Genomic DNA, 18,127 nt, shown 5'->3' with positions numbered 1-18,127 from the left:
GTCCCCAATGTGTTGTGTCTTAGTTCTGTATAGCCTTGGTCTCTACTAATGTGTTGTGTCTTAGTGCTGTATAGCCTTGGTCCCCACTAATGTGTTGTGTCTTAGTGCTGTATAGCCTTGGTCTCTACTAATGTGTTGTGTCTTAGTGCTGTATAGCCTTGGTCCCCACTAATGTGTTGTGTATTAGTGCTGAATAGCCTTGGTCTCTACTAATGTGTTGTGTCTTAGTTCTGTATAGCCTTGGTCTCTACTAATGTTGTCTGTCTTAGTGCTGTATAGCCTTGGTCTCTACTAATGTGTTGTGTCTTAGTGCTGTATAGCCTTGGTCTCTACTAATGTGTTGTGTCTTAGTGCTGTATAGCCTTGGTCTCTACTAATGTGTTGTGTCTTAGTGCTGTATAGCCTTGGTCTCTACTAATGTGTTGTGTCTTAGTTCTGTATAGCCTTGGTCTCTACTAATGTTGTCTGTCTTAGTGCTGTATAGCCTTGGTCCCCACTACTAATGTTGTGTCTTAGTGCTGTATAGCCTTGGTCCTCACTAATGTGTTGTGTATTAGTGCTGAATAGCCTTGGTCCCCACTAATGTGTTGTGTCTTAGTTGCTGTATAGCCTTGGTCCCCATAGCCTTGGTCTCTACTAATGTTGTCTGTCTTAGTGCTGTATAGCCTTGGTCTCTACTAATGTGTTGTGTCTTAGTTCTGTATAGCCTTGGTCTCTACTAATGTGTTGTGTCTTAGTGCTGTATAGCCTTGGTCCTCACTAATGTGTTGTGTCTTAGTGCTGAATAGCCTTGGTCTCTACTAATGTGTTGTGTCTTAGTGCTGTATAGCCTTGGTCTCTACTAATGTTGTCTGTCTTAGTGCTGTATAGCCTTGGTCTCTACTAATGTGTTGTGTCTTAGTTCTGTATAGCCTTGGTCTCTACTAATGTGTTGTGTCTTAGTGCTGTGTAGCCTTGGTCTCTACTAATGTTGTCTGTCTTAGTGCTGTATAGCCTTGGTCTCTACTAATGTGTTGTGTCTTAGTGCTGTATAGCCTTGGTCTCTACTAATGTGTTGTGTCTTAGTGCTGTATAGCCTTGGTCCCCACTAAAGTGTTGTGTCTTAGTGCTGTATAGCTTTGGTCTCTACTAATGTGTTGTGTCTTAGTGCTGTATAGCCTTAGACAACTAGTGCCCTATAAAATCTGTTGAAGTTTTCACCAAATTCCGTTTTGTTTGGTCTCAAAATCACACATTTTAATAGAAAAGCTGGATGTTCTATGTCCACAGCAATGCTTAAAGGAGAATTTCACTATTTATTTTTGATGTAAATGACATGTTATAGAAGGTTACAGATACATTGTTGCTCCTAGATGTTTCCACTTCACGGCCGAGCCGTTGTTGCTCCTAGATGTTTCCACTTCACGGCCGAGCCGTTGTTGCTCCTAGATGTTTCCACTTCACGGCCGAGCCGTTGTTGCTCCTAGATGTTTCCACTTCGTGGCTGAGCCGTTGTTGCTCCTAGATGTTTCCACTTCACGGCCGAGCCGTTGTTGCTCCTAGATGTTTCCACTTCACGGCTGAACCGTTGTTGCTCCTAGATGTTTCCACTTCACGGCCGAGCCGTTGTTGCTCCTAGATGTTTCCACTTCACGGCTGAGCCGTTGTTGCTCCTAGATGTTTCCACTTCACGGCTGAGCCGTTGTTGCTCCTAGATGTTTCCACTTCACGGCCGAGCCGTTGTTGCTCCTAGATGTTTCCACTTCACGGCTGAACCGTTGTTGCTCCTAGATGTTTCCACTTCACGGCCGAGCCGCTGTTGCTCCTAGATGTTTCCACTTCACGGCCGAGCCGTTGTTGCTCCTAGATGTTTCCACTTCACGGCCGAGCCGTTGTTGCTCCTAGATGTTTCCACTTCACGGCTGAACCGTTGTTGCTCCTAGATGTTTCCACTTCACGGCCGAGCCGTTGTTGCTCCTAGATGTTTCCACTTCACGGCCGAGCCGTTGTTGCTCCTAGATGTTTCCACTTCACGGCTGAGCCATTGTTGCTCCTAGATGTTTCCACTTCGTGGCCGAGCCGTTGTTGCTCCTAGATGTTTCCACTTCACGGCTGAGCCATTGTTGCTCCTAGATGTTTCCTCTTCATGGCTGAGCCGTTGTTGCTCCTAGATGTTTCCACTTCACGGCCGAGCCGTTGTTGCTCCTAGATGTTTCCACTTCATGGCTGAGCCGTTGTTGCTCCTAGATGTTTCCACTTCGTGGCTGAGCCATTGTTGCTCCTAGATGTTTCCACTTCGTGGCTGAGCCGTTGTTGCTCCTAGATGTTTCCACTTCGTGGCTGAGCTGTTGTTGCTCATAGACGTTTCCACTTCACAATAACAGCAGTTGCCAGGGACAGCTCTAGCAGGGCAGAAATTGACGAACTGACTTGTTTGAAAAGAGGTATCCTATAATGGTGACACGTTGAAAGTCACTGAGCTCTTCAGTAAGGCCATTCTACTGCCAATGTTTGTCTATAGAGATTGCATGGCTGTGTGCTCGATTCTATACACCTGTCAGCAACGCGTGTGGCTGAAATAGCTGAATCCACTCATTTGACGGGCTGTCTACTTACCTCTGGCCATGTAGTGTAGGTGGTGGTGCCATAGCAACAGTTGTGTGTGTGTATGGAAAAAGACAGTTTCAATCTTGACAAAAGGCAATATTTTATTGCCATGTCTCCTGTGGACAACACGCTACACACTCACTCACGCACACTGACACTACACTAATTTTATTTGCTCACACACATATAACACGCACACTCACATTCAATCATCATATATGCTGCTGCTACTTTTATCATATATCCTGATGCCCAGTCACGTTACCCCAAGTCAAAAGTTTGGACACACCTACTCATTCTAAGTTTTTTCTTTATTTGGACTATTTTCAACATTGTAGAATAATAGTGAAAACTATGAAATAACATATATGGAATCATGTAGCAACCAAAAAAGTGTTAAACAAATCAAAATATATTTTAGATTCTTCAAATTAAACACCCTTGATGACAGCTTTGCACACGCTTGGCATTCTCTCAGCCAGCTTCATGAGGTAGTCACCTAGAATGCCTTTCAATAAACAGGTGTGCCTTGTTAAAAATGTATTTGAGGAATGTGAGCCAATCAGTTGTGTTGTGACAAGGTAGGGATGGTATACAGAAGATATCCCTATTTGGTAATAACAGCTCAAATTATGGCAAGAACAGCTCAAATAAGCAAAGAGCAATGGACATTAGACCGGTGGAAATCTGTTCTTTGTTCTGATGAGTCCAAATTTGAGATTTTTGGTTCCAACTGCAGTTTCTTTGTGTGCTGCATGCAGGAGTGCTGCATCAGATGACCTGACCTCCACAATCACCCAACCTCAACCCAATTGAGAGGGTTTGGGATGAGTTGGACCGCAGAGTGAAGGAAAATCAGCCAACAAGTGCTCAGCATATGTGGGAACTCCTTCAAGACTATTGGAAAAGCATTCCTCATGAAGCTGGTTGAGAGAATGTGAAAGTGTGCAAAGCTGTCTTCAAGGCAAAGGGTGGCTACTTTGAAGGATCTGCAATCTAAAATATATTTGTTCTAAATTATATTTGTTTAACACTTTTTTGGTAACTATATGATTCCATATGTGTTATTTCATAGTTTTGATGTCTTCACTATTATTCTACAATGTAGAAATAGTAAACAAAACAAAAAACATAGGTGTGTCCAAACTTTTTACTGGTACTGTACATATCTACCTCCAGTATCCCTGCACATAGGGTGGCGCGCAATTGGCCCAGTGTCGTCAGGGAGAGTTTGGCCGGTGGAGGCCGTCATTGTAAATAAGAATTTGTTCTTAACTGACTTGTCTAGTTAGAATTGTAACTGTGGTATTGGAATTGACCATGTATACAGCATATCTACTTTCTCATGTTCTTCGTATTTCCTGTGTTTTTGCTGGACCTTACTTGATGCGTACTACATTGATATCGATTAACTGCATTGTTGGGATAAAAGCTTGCAAGAAAGGCATTTCCTTGTACTTGTGCATGTGACATTAAAAACTTGATGCGTGCAACATTGACTTGAGTAGTTTGCTACTATTATGGAAATCTAACAGACATCCAAGTTGGCCTCATCCAGTTTTGATTACCATTTGTGTGGTGGCTGTGATTAAGGAGCAGGAACTCTCAGTGGGGTGCCCAAGAACACTAAGGTAACCTGCCTAAATGACTACCGACCCGTAGCACTCATGTCTGTAGCCATGAAATGCTTTGGAAGGCTGGTCATGGCTCACATCAATGCCATTATCCCAGAAACCCTAGACCCACTCCAATATGCATACCAATGATGCAATCTCTATGCCACTCCACACTGCCCTTTCACACCTGGACAAAAGGAACACGGCAGGTAGCCTAGTGGTTAGAGCGTTGGGCCAGTAACCGACAGTTTTTTGGTTTATTTTTTTTTTTAAATTTTTTTCACCTTTATTTAACCAGGTAGGCTAGTTGAGAACAGGTTCTCATTTGCACTGACTTGACCTGGCCAAGATAAAGGTTAGCAGTGTGAACAGACAACACAGAGTTACAACATGGAGTAAACAATTAACAAGTCAGTAACACAGAAAAAAGGGGAGTCTATATACAATGTGTGCAAAGGCATCCTGACGAGGGCTAGGCGAATAATTACAATATCCACGCAGATTAACACTGGAGTGATAAATGATCAGATGATCATGTACAGGTAGAGATATTGGTGTGCAAAAGAGCAGAAAAGTAAATAAATAAAAACTGTGGGGATGAGGTAGGTGAAAATGGGTGTGCTATTTACCAATAGATTATGTACAGCTGCAGCGATCGGTTAGCTGCTCAGCTAGCTGATGTTTGAAGTTGGTGAGGTGATAAGTCTCCAACTTCAGCGATTTTTGCAAGTCTAGGCACCGCTGCCGCTATACGTCCCTTGACTCTGAGAGCGAGAGTTGCACCCCCTGTAAATAGCCTCCACATTGACTCTGTCAACAACTACAGACCAGTATCCCTGTATATAGCCTCCAAATTGACTCTGTACCTTGGCACCCCCGTATAGAGCCTCCACAATGACTCTGTACCGGCACCCAAATGTATATCAAGACTCATTCAACTGAGACTGACTCTGTATCACGGGCGCCCCCTGTATATAGCCTCCACATTGACTCTGCTACTCATCCCCCTAGATATAGCCTCCACATTGACTCTGTGAACCATCAGATACCCTGTATATAGCCTCTCCATTGACTCTGTGCGCGGTACACGCTGTATTGCGCCTCCTGACAGGTGACTCTGTACCAGGTGGCCCGAGAATCTAGCCTCCACCACGCGACTCTGTACTGGTGTCCCCCAGGGCTCTGTATATAGCCTCCTACATTGACTCTGCTATACACCAAGTCACATTGACTCTGTCATAACCCCACATGGTCCTCCACATTGACTCTGCAGATGACACACCCTGTAATCTTCCCATTGACTCTATGATGACCCCCTGTATATAGCCTCCTGCATTGACTCTGTACGGTACCCCCTGTATATAGCCTCCACATTGACTCTGTACCGGCACCCCCTGTATATAGATCTCCACATTGACTCTGTACAACCCCCTGTTTAGAGCCTCCTTGGCGTGACCTGGACAACCCCTGTATATAGCTCCACATTGACTCTGTACGGTACCCCCTGTAGGTTCATGCCTCCACATTGACTCTGTCACACAGGAAGCCCCTGTCCTAATGCCAGGCACTTGTCATCTCCCGTCTGTTACTGCCTCGCTGTTGGCTGGGCTCCCCCTGTGCCATTAAGCCTCCACATTGACTCTGAACGCCGGCACCCCTGGTGTTCAGCCTCCAATTGACTCTGTCACCGGCTCCCCGCTCTATATGGCCTCCACATTGACTCTGTATCCGCTACCCCCATGGTGCCTCCACATTGACTCTGTAGGGGAACCCCCTGTATATAGCCTCCAGGCTTGACTCTGTCCCGGCACCCCTGTATATAGCCTCCACATTGACTCTGCCTCCCACCACTGAGGAAGTATAGCCTCCAGCCCAGTGACTCTGTACTGGCTCCCCCCTGTTTATAGCCTCCACATTGACTCTGGACAGCGGAGTCACCCCCTGTCCGGAGACTCCACACCCCACTCTGAAGGAATACCCCCTGTATATAAAGCCTCCACATTGACTCTGTAGATGCACTATTGTAAAGTGCCTGTTCCACTGGATGTCATAAGGTGAATGCACCAATTTGTAAGTCGCTCTGGATAAGAGCTCTGTAAATGACCCCTGTAAATAGTAATTGACTCTGAAATGGTACCCCCTGTATTTGCCTCCACATTGACTCTGTACGCTGGTACCTGTATATCTGCCTAGTCACATTGACTCTGTACAAGCACCTACCCCCTGTATATTGCCTCCACATTGACTCTGTACCGGCACCCCCTGTATATAGCCTCCACATTGACTCTATACCGGCACCCCTGTATATAGCCGCCACATTGACTCTGTACCTGTACCCCCTGTATATAGCCTCCACATTGACTCTGTACCGGCACCCCCTGTATATAGCCTCCACATTGACTCTGTACCGGCACCCCCTGTATATAGCCTCCACATTGACTCTGTACCGGCACCCCCTGTATATAGCCTCCACATTGACTCTGTACCGGTACCCCCTGTATATAGCCTCCACATTGACTCTGTACTGGTACCCCCTGTATATAGCCTCCACATTGACTCTGTACCGTAATACCCTGTATATAGCCTCCACATTGACTCTGTACCGGTACACCCTGTATATAGCCTCCACATTGACTCTGTACCGGTACCCCCTGTATATAGCCTCCACATTGACTCTGTACCGGTACCCCCTGTATATAGCCTCCACATTGACTCTGTACCGTAATACCCTGTATATAGCCTCCACATTGACTCTGTACCGTAATACCCTGTATATTGCCTCCACATTAACTCTGTACCGGTACCCCCTGTATACAGCCCCGCTATTGTTATTTACTGCTGCTCTTTAATGATTTGTTATTCTTATCTCTTCCTTATTTAAACTACTTTTTTTTTCTTAAAACTGCATTTTTGGTTAAGGGCTTGTAAGTAAGTATTTCACTGTGTTGTATTCGGCTCATGGGACAAATCAACTTTGCTTTGATTTGGTCCTTTTGGAGCTACAGTGGTAAAGGGCAAGAGTCAGAATTGTGACCAGTGTGCAGCTACAATCTCTGCCTTGTCTGGTCCTGAAACACTGGCTGTGTTATTGGGAGTTGTATATAGTAGAGGGGGTCATTGTCCACAACTGGGCCCTACACGGGGCCCTACACTGGGCCCTACACTGGGCCCTACAAATGCTATGGTCGACACTCCCATCGGAGTTGGCTATACAGCCCAAAGAGATCTGGGTCCAGGCTAAGGTTTCATAACACTGATAGCCCACAGCTTTGCCTCCTCAGCATACTGTACTATGATGAATTACTGGTCACTGACCTCTCAGTCTGTCCTGATCCTGCAGTAGAATCAGAAGCATGAACACAAGCCGGTGGGCAAAACTGGTTGATAACGACATCATTACAACAGGATTACAACCAATTCTGTTCTGGACACGTTCAGATTTTGTTATCAACAAATGCGGAGAAAAGTACAGTAAATGTAAAATGCACATAAAATCAACAGTGTAATGTTTGGATACAATCTTGTTTCAGGTGAACTGTTGTGTCTTCATCTATGGTCTAATCATTTTCCCATAATCTCCAAACTGTTTCCTTTCATTTGCTACCATGCTTATGCATATTTGTTTCATATTTCTATCCATATGGGCCAACTCCCACAAGGGTTAACCCGTTGAGAATGGCTGACCCTGGTCGTGACCCCACTCCTCTGCTTGGTGACATATCCTGTGTTTATTTTGAAAATATGTTTTATATACTGTAGCTAGTACTGGTCGTGACATGTTCTATGCTTTCACCAGGGTTGAAGACGGAGTTCAGTGCCATGGTAGATGGCTCTATAGAATTACACATTTTATAGGATCTCTGTGAATAGCTCAACACATTTTTCAACCCTCTAATGACATGTTTTATGCTTTCACCAAGTTTGAAAACTGAGACCTACTGAGTTCAGTGCCATGGTAGATCTTTAAATATCTTTACTTCATGCTGTTCCAGTTTTGTAATCATGTACTTTTCCCTGCCTTTAAAAAAAAAAAAAAAAATCATCTTGCAGAAATTATCAGAGGTAGGAAAGATAACTACTTGTTTTGATATGTCAAGCTTGCATGGAAATGATGCTCTTCCCAAAACCTCTACTGTGTCCCAAATGGCACCATATTACCTATTTAGTGCACTACCTATGGTCCCTGGTCCAAAGTAGTGCACTAAATAAGGAATAGGGTGCCATTTCCGTGTTCTCATTTAGTCACACTGTTCATTGCTTGGCTCTGTCATGTTTTTTAACTGTCTTTGTTGAAAACACTTTGCCTTGTTCATATGTTTTCTTATTTAAATTGTTTTCCAAGAGTGCGCTTTCATCAAAACGTGTTTTGATACTGAGCTTTTGGCATGCTGGTTCTTCCAGCTAGCTATTATTTTAGGCCTGAGTGGAGTTTTCTGGCTTGTTATTCTACTTTGTAGAAGTGATGTGTGCGTGTTCTTGTAAATGTCTATCATTTGCTCTCGTGATAGACATGTAACTTTCCTTGATTACATGATAACAACTAAACTTTCCCTCTGAGAAAACAGTCACGAGCATACTGTTGCTACTATTCACGTGACTGAAGAGGTGCATGATTCTGTCAATATAGTCTGTTTTATTGTTGTGAACAAGGAGTTTTGAAAGTGACTCCAAGATGTTCATACCAAATGGAACCCTATTCCATATATAGTGTACTACTTCATAGGGAAGCAACAGTAGTGTACTACATAAGGAATAGGGTGTTATTTGAGATGCATCCTTAGTGCTAAACTGGATTTCACAATAAAAAATGTTTTTTTTTACCGTTTCAGTAAAAACATGTTTATTAGGTCATTTACATATTTTCCCCTAAGAAATACTTCCATTATTCTCAAAAAAGTATTTTTTTTGCATTATATAGGTAATTATACGATTTTTATTTACGTTTTTATTTCAGATATAGCATTCAAAAGATCAGAAACCTTCAGCATTTGAGATCTGTCGTCACACCAGAGGGAGTTTGAGACGTTACTAAGCATTGGTACAAATGAAATGTTAATGATTGACTAATTAGCAGTAAATGTATTAGCTCCCCATATTATCCAGTATATTGGCACCATCATAAAGCAGACAGTCAGTGGTGTCAACCAGGGACATACAGTTTTTCATAGTCATTCCCCAATCCCTGTTCAGTTATGTATTTTTCATTTCATTCAAAGATTTGAGATCAAATATAATTTATTACACAGATGAGCTGAAATACGTTTGAGAATGTCTTTATTTTATGCACCAGGGAGCAATTGTGTACAACAATGAACTTCTATGTCCGTCTGACACTGTTTCTCTCTGTCTACCTGTTTGTTGCTGGTTGCTGCTCTACCTTCTCTGTCTACCTGTTTGTTGCTGGTTGCTGCTCTACGTTCTCTGTCTGCCTGTTTGTTGCTGGTTGCTGCTCTACGTTCTCTGTCTGCCTGTTTGTTGCTGGTTGCTGCTCTACCTTCTCTGTCTGCCTGTTTGTTGCTGGTTGCTGCTCTACCTTCTCTGTCTACCTGTTTGTTGCTGGTTGCTGCTCTACCTTCTCTGTCTGACACTGTTTCTCTCTGTCTGCCTGTTTGTTGCTGGTTGCTGCTCTACCTTCTCTGTCTACCTGTTTGTTGCTGGTTGCTGCTCTACCTTCTCGTCTGACACTGTTTCTCTCTGTCTGCCTGTTTGTTGCTGGTTGCTGCTCTACGTTCTCTGTCTACCTGTTTGTTGCTGGTTGCTGCTCTACCTTCTCGTCTGACACTGTTTCTCTCTGTCTGCCTGTTTGTTGCTGGTTGCTGCTCTACGTTCTCTGTCTGCCTGTTTGTTGCTGGCCGCTGCTCTACCTTCTCTGTCTGACACTGTTTCTCTCTGTCTGCCTGTTTGTTGCTGGTTGCTGCTCTACCTTCTCTGTCTGCCTGTTTGTTGCTGGTTGCTGCTCTACGTTCTCTGTCTGCCTGTTTGTTGCTGGTTGCTGCTCTACCTTCTCTGTCTGCCTGTTTGTTGCTGGTTGCTGCTCTACGTTCTCTGTCTGCCTGTTTGTTGCTGGTTGCTGCTCTACCTTCTCTGTCTGCCTGTTTGTTGCTGGTTGCTGCTCTACGTTCTCTGTCTGCCTGTTTGTTGCTGGTTGCTGCTCTACGTTCTCTGTCTGACACTGTTTCTCTCTGTCTGCCTGTTTGTTGCTGGCCGCTGCTCTACCTTCTCGTCTGACACTGTTTCTCTCTGTCTGCCTGTTTGTTGCTGGCCGCTGCTCTACCTTCTCTGTCTGACACTGTTTCTCTCTGTCTGCCTGTTTGTTGCTGGTTGCTGCTCTACCTTCTCTGTCTGCCTGTTTGTTGCTGGCCGCTGCTCTACCTTCTCGTCTGACACTGTTTCTCTCTGTCTGCCTGTTTGTTGCTGGTTGCTGCTCTACCTTCTCTGTCTGACACTGTTTCTCTCTGTCTACCTGTTTGTTGCTGGTTGCTGCTCTACCTTCTCTGTCTACCTGTTTGTTGCTGGTTGCTGCTCTACCTTCTCGTCTGACACTGTTTCTCTCTGTCTGCCTGTTTGTTGCTGGTTGCTGCTCTACGTTCTCTGTCTACCTGTTTGTTGCTGGCCGCTGCTCTACGTTCTCTGTCTGCCTGTTTGTTGCTGGCCGCTGCTCTACGTTCTCTGTCTACCTGTTTGTTGCTGGTTGCTGCTCTACGTTCTCTGTCTGCCTGTTTGTTGCTGGCCGCTGCTCTACCTTCTCGTCTGACACTGTTTCTCTCTGTCTGCCTGTTTGTTGCTGGCCGCTGCTCTACCTTCTCTGTCTGACACTGTTTCTCTCTGTCTGCCTGTTTGTTGCTGGCCGCTGCTCTACCTTCTCTGTCTGACACTGTTTCTCTCTGTCTGCCTGTTTGTTGCTGGCCGCTGCTCTACCTTCTCTGTCTGACACTGTTTCTCTCTGTCTGCCTGTTTGTTGCTGGTTGCTGCTCTACCTTCTCTGTCTACCTGTTTGTTGCTGGCCGCTGCTCTACCTTCTCGTCTGACACTGTTTCTCTCTGTCTGCCTGTTTGTTGCTGGTTGCTGCTCTACCTTCTCTGTCTGCCTGTTTGTTGCTGGCCGCTGCTCTACCTTCTGTCTGACACCGGTTTCTCCAACTAGCTATCACAGTCTCGCGTCAGAATTAGACGTTCATCCATATTTCTAAAAACGTCAAATTTAGAAGTTGTTCCAAACATCAAAATATTTCTATATTTTTTAAATTAACTCTGGATTCTTAAGATTAGACATGAACTCAGAATGGTGAAGGTCGGGTTCAGGTTTGGGATTGGCTTAAATATCAAAACTAACTTTCTATCACTGGATTTAAACATTCAACCTTTAGAAACAGAGGCAGATGCTTACCATTGATAAAGGCCAGTATCGCTGGACTTTCCATCACTGGATTCAAACATTCAACCTTTGGAACCATCCCCATCCACAATGCCCAAGCAAAACCAATGCCTATTTGAAGGTAACAGAGCTCACTGTTGCCCCTAGTGGTCGGTTTCCATATCATCTCCCAACATCCTCAGACCTGGATGGACGTCGAATAGTGGCTTGTATGACAGGTGACCTGCCTGATCTTCTCTCTCCATCTGCCTATTTGTTGTTGTCCGCTGCTCATCCTACAGTATGTCGGAAGAAATGATGTCCATCTGAAAATGTTTCTCACTCGTCCTGTTTGCCTATTCATTCTTGGGCTCTGCTCTTCCTGCAATACTAGAAGTAGGAACTGTTAGTTCTATGTCTGACTTTGTGTGTCTCTCCCCCCACCCCTGCTGGTTGCTGGGCCCTGCTCCCACTACCTCCTACTATAGGTAGGAACTGTGAGTTCCTCCCCTGTGAGGCCAACAACCCCTGTGAGAACGGTGCTGAGTGTGTAGAGGAACCTGATCAGGTCCATTTCCCTCTGGGTTTCCGCTGTCGCTGTCGACGTGGCTTCACAGGCCCCCGCTGTGAGATCAACATGGACGAATGCAGCTCCAACCCCTGCCTTCACGGCTTCTGCTACGATGGTGAGACACACACCACTACAGCCCTATAGCGAGAATCATCAGCCCACATGTCACAAACACGTTTAATAACCACTCAGAGATAGGCCCCAGCTAACACATCTAAAAACATATAATAATAATATATGCCATTTAGCAGACGCTTTTATCCAAAGCGACTTACAGTTATGTGTGCATACATTCTATGTATGGGTGGTCCCTCGGATCGAACCCGCTACCCTGGCGTTACAAGCGCCATGCTCTACCAACTGAGCTCTACACAAACCCCCTCTCTCTCTCTCTCTCTCTCTCTCTCTCTCTCTCTCTCTCTCTCTCTCTCTCTCTCTCTCTCTCTCTCTCTCTCTCTCTCTCTCTCTCTCTCTCTCTCTCTCTCTCTCTCTCTCTCTCTCTCTCTCTCTCTCTGTTCTCTCTCTATTTATCTCTCTCTCGCCCTCTCTATTTATCGGTCTCTCTCTATTTATCTCTCTCTCTCTATTTATCTCTCTCTCTCTATTTATCTCTCTCTATTTATATCTCTATTTATCTCTCTCTCTCTCTCTCTATTTATCTCTCTCTATTGCGCACTCTCTCTCTCTCTCTCTCTCTCTCTCTCTCTCTCTCTCTCTCTCTCTATTTATCTCTCTCCCTCCCTCTCTGTCTGTCTCTCCCCCCGCTCCCCCTTCTCTCTCACCCCACCCCTACTCATACCTTGTGCATCACAGTTGTTTTAGCTCACTTGCTTTCTGACAGGTACTGTTCCAGTGGGTCACCACCACTGTGACTAATAAGGAGCGTTATGAGACTGGAGTTATTCCATCTGATGGTAATGTCTGCATCCCAAATGGCACCCTGTTCCCTATAGGGTCCACTACTTTTGACCATGGCACATGTACCCTATTCCCTATGTAGTGTACTACTTTTGACCAGGGCAAGCACCCGGGGCACTGCAGTGGTCACCATCTGATGAGTTCTGTAACCTAACCACTGAGAGACCATCTTATGAGTTCTGTAACCTAACCACTGAGAGACCATGTGATGAGTTCTGTAACCTAACCACTGAGAGACCATCTGATGAGTTCTGTAACCTAACCACTGAGAGACCATCTGAGTTCTGTAACCTAACCACTGAGAGACCATCTGATGAGTTCTGTAACCTAACCACTGAGAGACCATCTGATGAGTTCTGTAACCTAACCACTGAGAGACCATCTGAGTTCTGTAGCCTAACCACTGAGAGACCATCTGAGTTCTGTAACCTAACCACTGAGAGACCATCTGATGAGTTCTGTAACCTAACCACTGAGAGACCATCTGAGTTCTGTAGCCTAACCACTGAGAGACCATCTGATGAGTTCTGTAACCTAACCACTGAGAGACCATCTGATGAGTTCTGTAACCTAACCACTGAGAGACCATCTGATGAGTTCTGTAACCTAACCACTGAGAGACCATCTGATGAGTTCTGTAACCTAACCACTGAGAGACCATCTGAGTTCTGTAACCTAACCACTGAGAGACCATCTGATGAGTTCTGTAACCTAACCACTGAGAGACCATCTGATGAGTTCTGTAACCTAACCACTGAGAGACCATCTGATGAGTTCTGTAACCTAACCACTGAGAGACCATCTGATGAGTTCTGTAACCTAACCACTGAGAGACCATCTGATGAGTTCTGTAACCTAACCACTGAGAGACCATCTGATGAGTTCTGTAACCTAACCACTGAGAGACCATCTGATGAGTTCTGTAACCTAACCACTGAGAGACCATCTGATGAGTTCTGTAACCTAACCACTGAGAGACCATCTGAGTTCTGTAACCTAACCACTGAGAGACCATCTGATGAGTTCTGTAACCTAACCACTGAGAGACCATCTGAGTTCTGTAACCTAACCACTGAGAGACCATCTGAGTTATGTAACCTAACCACTGAGAGACCATCTGATGAGTTCTGTAACCTAACCACTGAGATACCATCAGAGTTCTGTAGCCTAACCACTGAGAGACCATCTGAGTTCTGTAACCTAACCACTGAGAGACCATCTGATGAGTTCTGTAACCTAACCACTGAGATACCATCTGAGTTCTGTAGCCTAACCACTGAGAGACCATCTGATGAGTTCTGTAACCTAACCACTGAGAGACCATCTTATAAGTTCTGTAACCTAACCACTGAGAGACCATCTGATGAGTTCTGTAACCTAACCACTGAGAGACCATCTGAGTTCTGTAGCCTAACCACTGAAAGAACATCTGAGTTCTGTAACCTAACCACTGAGAGACCATCTGAGTTCTGTAGCCTAACCACTGAAAGACCATCTGAGTTCTGTAACCTAACCACTGAGAGACCATCTGATAAGTTCTGTAACCTAACCACTGAGAGACCATCTGAGTTCTGTAACCTAACCACTGAGAGACCATCTGATAAGTTCTGTAACCTAACCACTGAGAGACCATCTGATAAGTTCTGTAACCTAACCACTGAGAGACCATCTGAGTTCTGTAACCTAACCACTGAGAGACCATCTGAGTTCTGTAACCTAACCACTGAGAGACCATCTGAGTTCTGTAACCTAACCACTGAGAGACCATCTTATAAGTTATGTAACCTAACCACGGAGAGACCATCTGATGAGTTCTGTAACCAAACCACTGAGAGACCATCTGAGTTCTGTAGCCTAACCACTGAGAGACCATCTGAGTTCTGTAACCTAACCACTGAGAGACCATCTGATGAGTTCTGTAACCTAACCACTGAGAGACCATCTGAGTTCTGTAACCTAACCACTGAGAGACCATCTGAGTTCTGTAACCTAACCACTGAGAGACCATCTGATGAGTTCTGTAATCTAACCACTGAGAGACCATCTGAGTTCTGTAACCTAACCACTGAGAGACCATCTGAGTTCTGTAACCTAACCACTGAGAGACCATCTGAGTTCTGTAACCTAACCACTGAGAGACCATCTGAGTTCTGTAGCCTAACCACTGAGAGACCATCTGATGAGTTCTGTAACCTAACCACTGAGAGACCATCTGAGTTCTGTAACCTAACCACTGAGAGACCATCTGAGTTCTGTAACCTAACCACTGAGAGACCATCTGAGTTCTGTAACCTAACCACTGAGAGACCATCTGAGTTCTGTAACCTAACCACTGAGAGATCATACATTATTCATCAATGCTGAGTCCTAATTTGAATAATGGATGATACATTTCAGACTTAATACAATCAAAGAAATCTCACCACACACACACACACACACACACACACACACACACACACACACACACACACACACACACACACACACACACACACACACACACACACACACACACACACACACACACACACACACACACACACACACACACAGTCAAATCCCCAAGGCAGAATGTTGTTTTTCCTTCTCTGGCTGGCTGGCGATTAATCCAGGCTTCTATGTATTCCATCTCCAACAGAAATGATGACTCCTACATCAAATGACCAGTGTGGGTTAAGGATCATAGATGACCAAAGTGATACATGATGGAAGCTGTGGTATTTCTCTATAGAAATGTGCTTTAAAGTCATTGTCAAAAACAGATATTTGGCTTTCACCATATTTGTCTTTTGTTCATAACATTGTCAACATATGATTGGTCAAAAGGTGTATTATATGAGGTTATTGCGTTGCCACACACGTCGATACAATATGTCCGTCATGTCAAATGTAACAAGCAGCTCTCTCAGGAGACATGAAACATACCGGGAAACACATGTAGAATATTGGGAGTGACAGAAGCTTTATGAACTGTGATCCTTATGAACTGTGATCCTTATGAACTGTGATCTTTATGAACTGTGATCCTTATGAACTGTGATCCTTATGAACTGTGATCCTTATGAACTGTGATCCTTATGAACTGTGATCCTTATGAACTGTGATCTTTATGAACTGTGATCTTTATGAACTGTGATCCTTATGAACTGTGATCCTTATGAACTGTGATCCGTTGTCCATTAGTTGACGTGGCCTCGCATTCTTTTCTGTCGGTTCAGATCTCTGCCCACACACTGTTGAAATCCTCTCTTTCACAGTATAGTACATAAAGAAACACACAAAAACAAGATATGGAGGTCAAGTTTATTCTCCAAATGTATCAACCACATTGGGACGGCAGGTAGCCTAGTGGTTAGAGCGTTTGGCCAGTAACCAGCAGGTAGCCTAGTGGTTAGAGCGTTGGGCCAGTAACCAGCAGGTAGCCTAGTGGTTAGAGCGTTGGGCCAGTAACCAGCAGGTAGCCTAGTGGTTAGAGCGTTTGGCCAGTAACCAGCATGTAGCCTAGTGGTTAGAGCGTTTGGCCAGTAACCAGCAGGTAGCCTAGTGGTTAGAGCGTTGGGCCAGTAACCAGCAGGTAGCCTAGTGGTTAGAGCGTTGGGCCAGTAACCAGCAGGTAGCCTAGTGGTTAGAGCGTTTGGCCAGTAACCAGCATGTAGCCTAGTGGTTAGAGCGTTTGGCCAGTAACCAGCATGTAGCCTAGTGGTTAGAGCATTGGGCCAGTAACCAGCAGGTAGCCTAGTGGTTAGTGTTGGGCCAGTAACCAGCAGGTAGCCTAGTGGTTAGAGCGTTGGGCCAGTAACCAGCATGTAGCCTAGTGGATAGAGCATTGGGCCAGTAACCAGCAGGTAGCCTAGTGGTTAGAGCGTTGGGCCAGTAACCAGAAGGTAGCCTAGTGGTTAGAGCGTTGGGCCAGTAACCAGCAGGTAGCCTAGTGGTTAGTGTTGGGCCAGTAACCAGCAGGTAGCCTAGTGGTTAGAGCGTTGGGCCAGTAACCAGCATGTAGCCTAGTGGATAGAGCGTTGGGCCAGTAACCAGCAGGTAGCCTAGTGGTTAGAGTGTTGGGCCAGTAACCAGCATGTAGCCTAGTGGTTAGAGCGTTGGGCCAGTAACCAGCATGTAGCCTAGTGGATAGAGCGTTGGGCCAGTAACCAGCAGGTAGCCTAGTGGTTAGTGTTGGGCCAGTAACCAGCAGGTAGCCTAGTGGTTAGAGCGTTGGGCCAGTAACCAGCATGTAGCCTAGTGGATAGAGCGTTGGGCCAGTAACCAGCAGGTAGCCTAGTGGTTAGAGCGTTGGGCCAGTAACCAGAAGGTAGCCTAGTGATTAGAGCGTTGGGCCAGTAACCAGCAGGTAGCCTAGTGGTTAGAGCGTTGGGCCAGTAACCAGCAGGTAGCCTAGTGGTTAGAGCGTTGGGCCAGTAACCAGCAGGTAGCCTAGTGGTTAGAGCGTTGGGCCAGTAACCAGCAGGTAGCTTAGTGGTTAAAGCATTGTGTCATGTTTAAAAATTATCACACTGCTCTCAAAACTCATCAAGCTTTTCCTGCGATATTTGCCTTTTAGAAATAATCTGAATATCAAACTCACACAAATGCTAATTACGCAAATACACACTTACCATAAAATGTGCTAATATACCCAGCCCCATTCACCCAGCCCCATTCACCCAGCCCCATTCACCCAGCCCCATTTACCCAGCCCCAATTACCTAGCCCCATCTACCCAGCCCCAGCCACCCAGCCTCATATACCCAGCCCCAGCCAGCCAGCCTCATTTACCCAGCCCCATCTACCCAGCCCCATAAACCTAGCCCCATCTACCCAGCCCCAGCCAGCCAGCCTCATATACCCAGCCCCAGCCACCCAGCCCCATCTACCCTGCCCCAGCCACTTATCCCCAGCCATTTATCCCCAGCCACCTAGCCGCATATACATAGCCCCATATACCCAGCCCCATATTCCCACCCCATATACCCAGCCCCAGTCACCCAGCCCTAGTCACACAGCCCCATCTACCCAGCCCCAGCCACCTAGCCCTAGTCACACAGCCCCATCTACCCAGCCCCAGCCACCTAGCCCCGTATAC

At 45.5% G+C, this 18,127-nt stretch overlaps 1 protein-coding gene across 1 annotated transcript in view; it reads left to right on the top strand.

Annotated features, from left to right (window-relative positions):
- LOC127921582 (protein eyes shut homolog) overlaps positions 1–18,127 on the top strand; it is a gene marked incomplete at its 3' end in the record, with an annotated part of 213,306 nt that overhangs the window by 151,786 nt on the left and 43,393 nt on the right. The window contains 1 exon segment of the mRNA XM_052505176.1: positions 12,044–12,241. Coding sequence (XP_052361136.1) covers positions 12,044–12,241 — 198 coding nt within the window.

Source organism: Oncorhynchus keta, unplaced genomic scaffold (assembly GCF_023373465.1).
Source record: "Oncorhynchus keta strain PuntledgeMale-10-30-2019 unplaced genomic scaffold, Oket_V2 Un_contig_2262_pilon_pilon, whole genome shotgun sequence".
Taxonomy (NCBI): Eukaryota; Metazoa; Chordata; class Actinopteri; order Salmoniformes; family Salmonidae; genus Oncorhynchus; species Oncorhynchus keta.
This window is presented reverse-complemented; position numbering and strand designations above follow the sequence as displayed.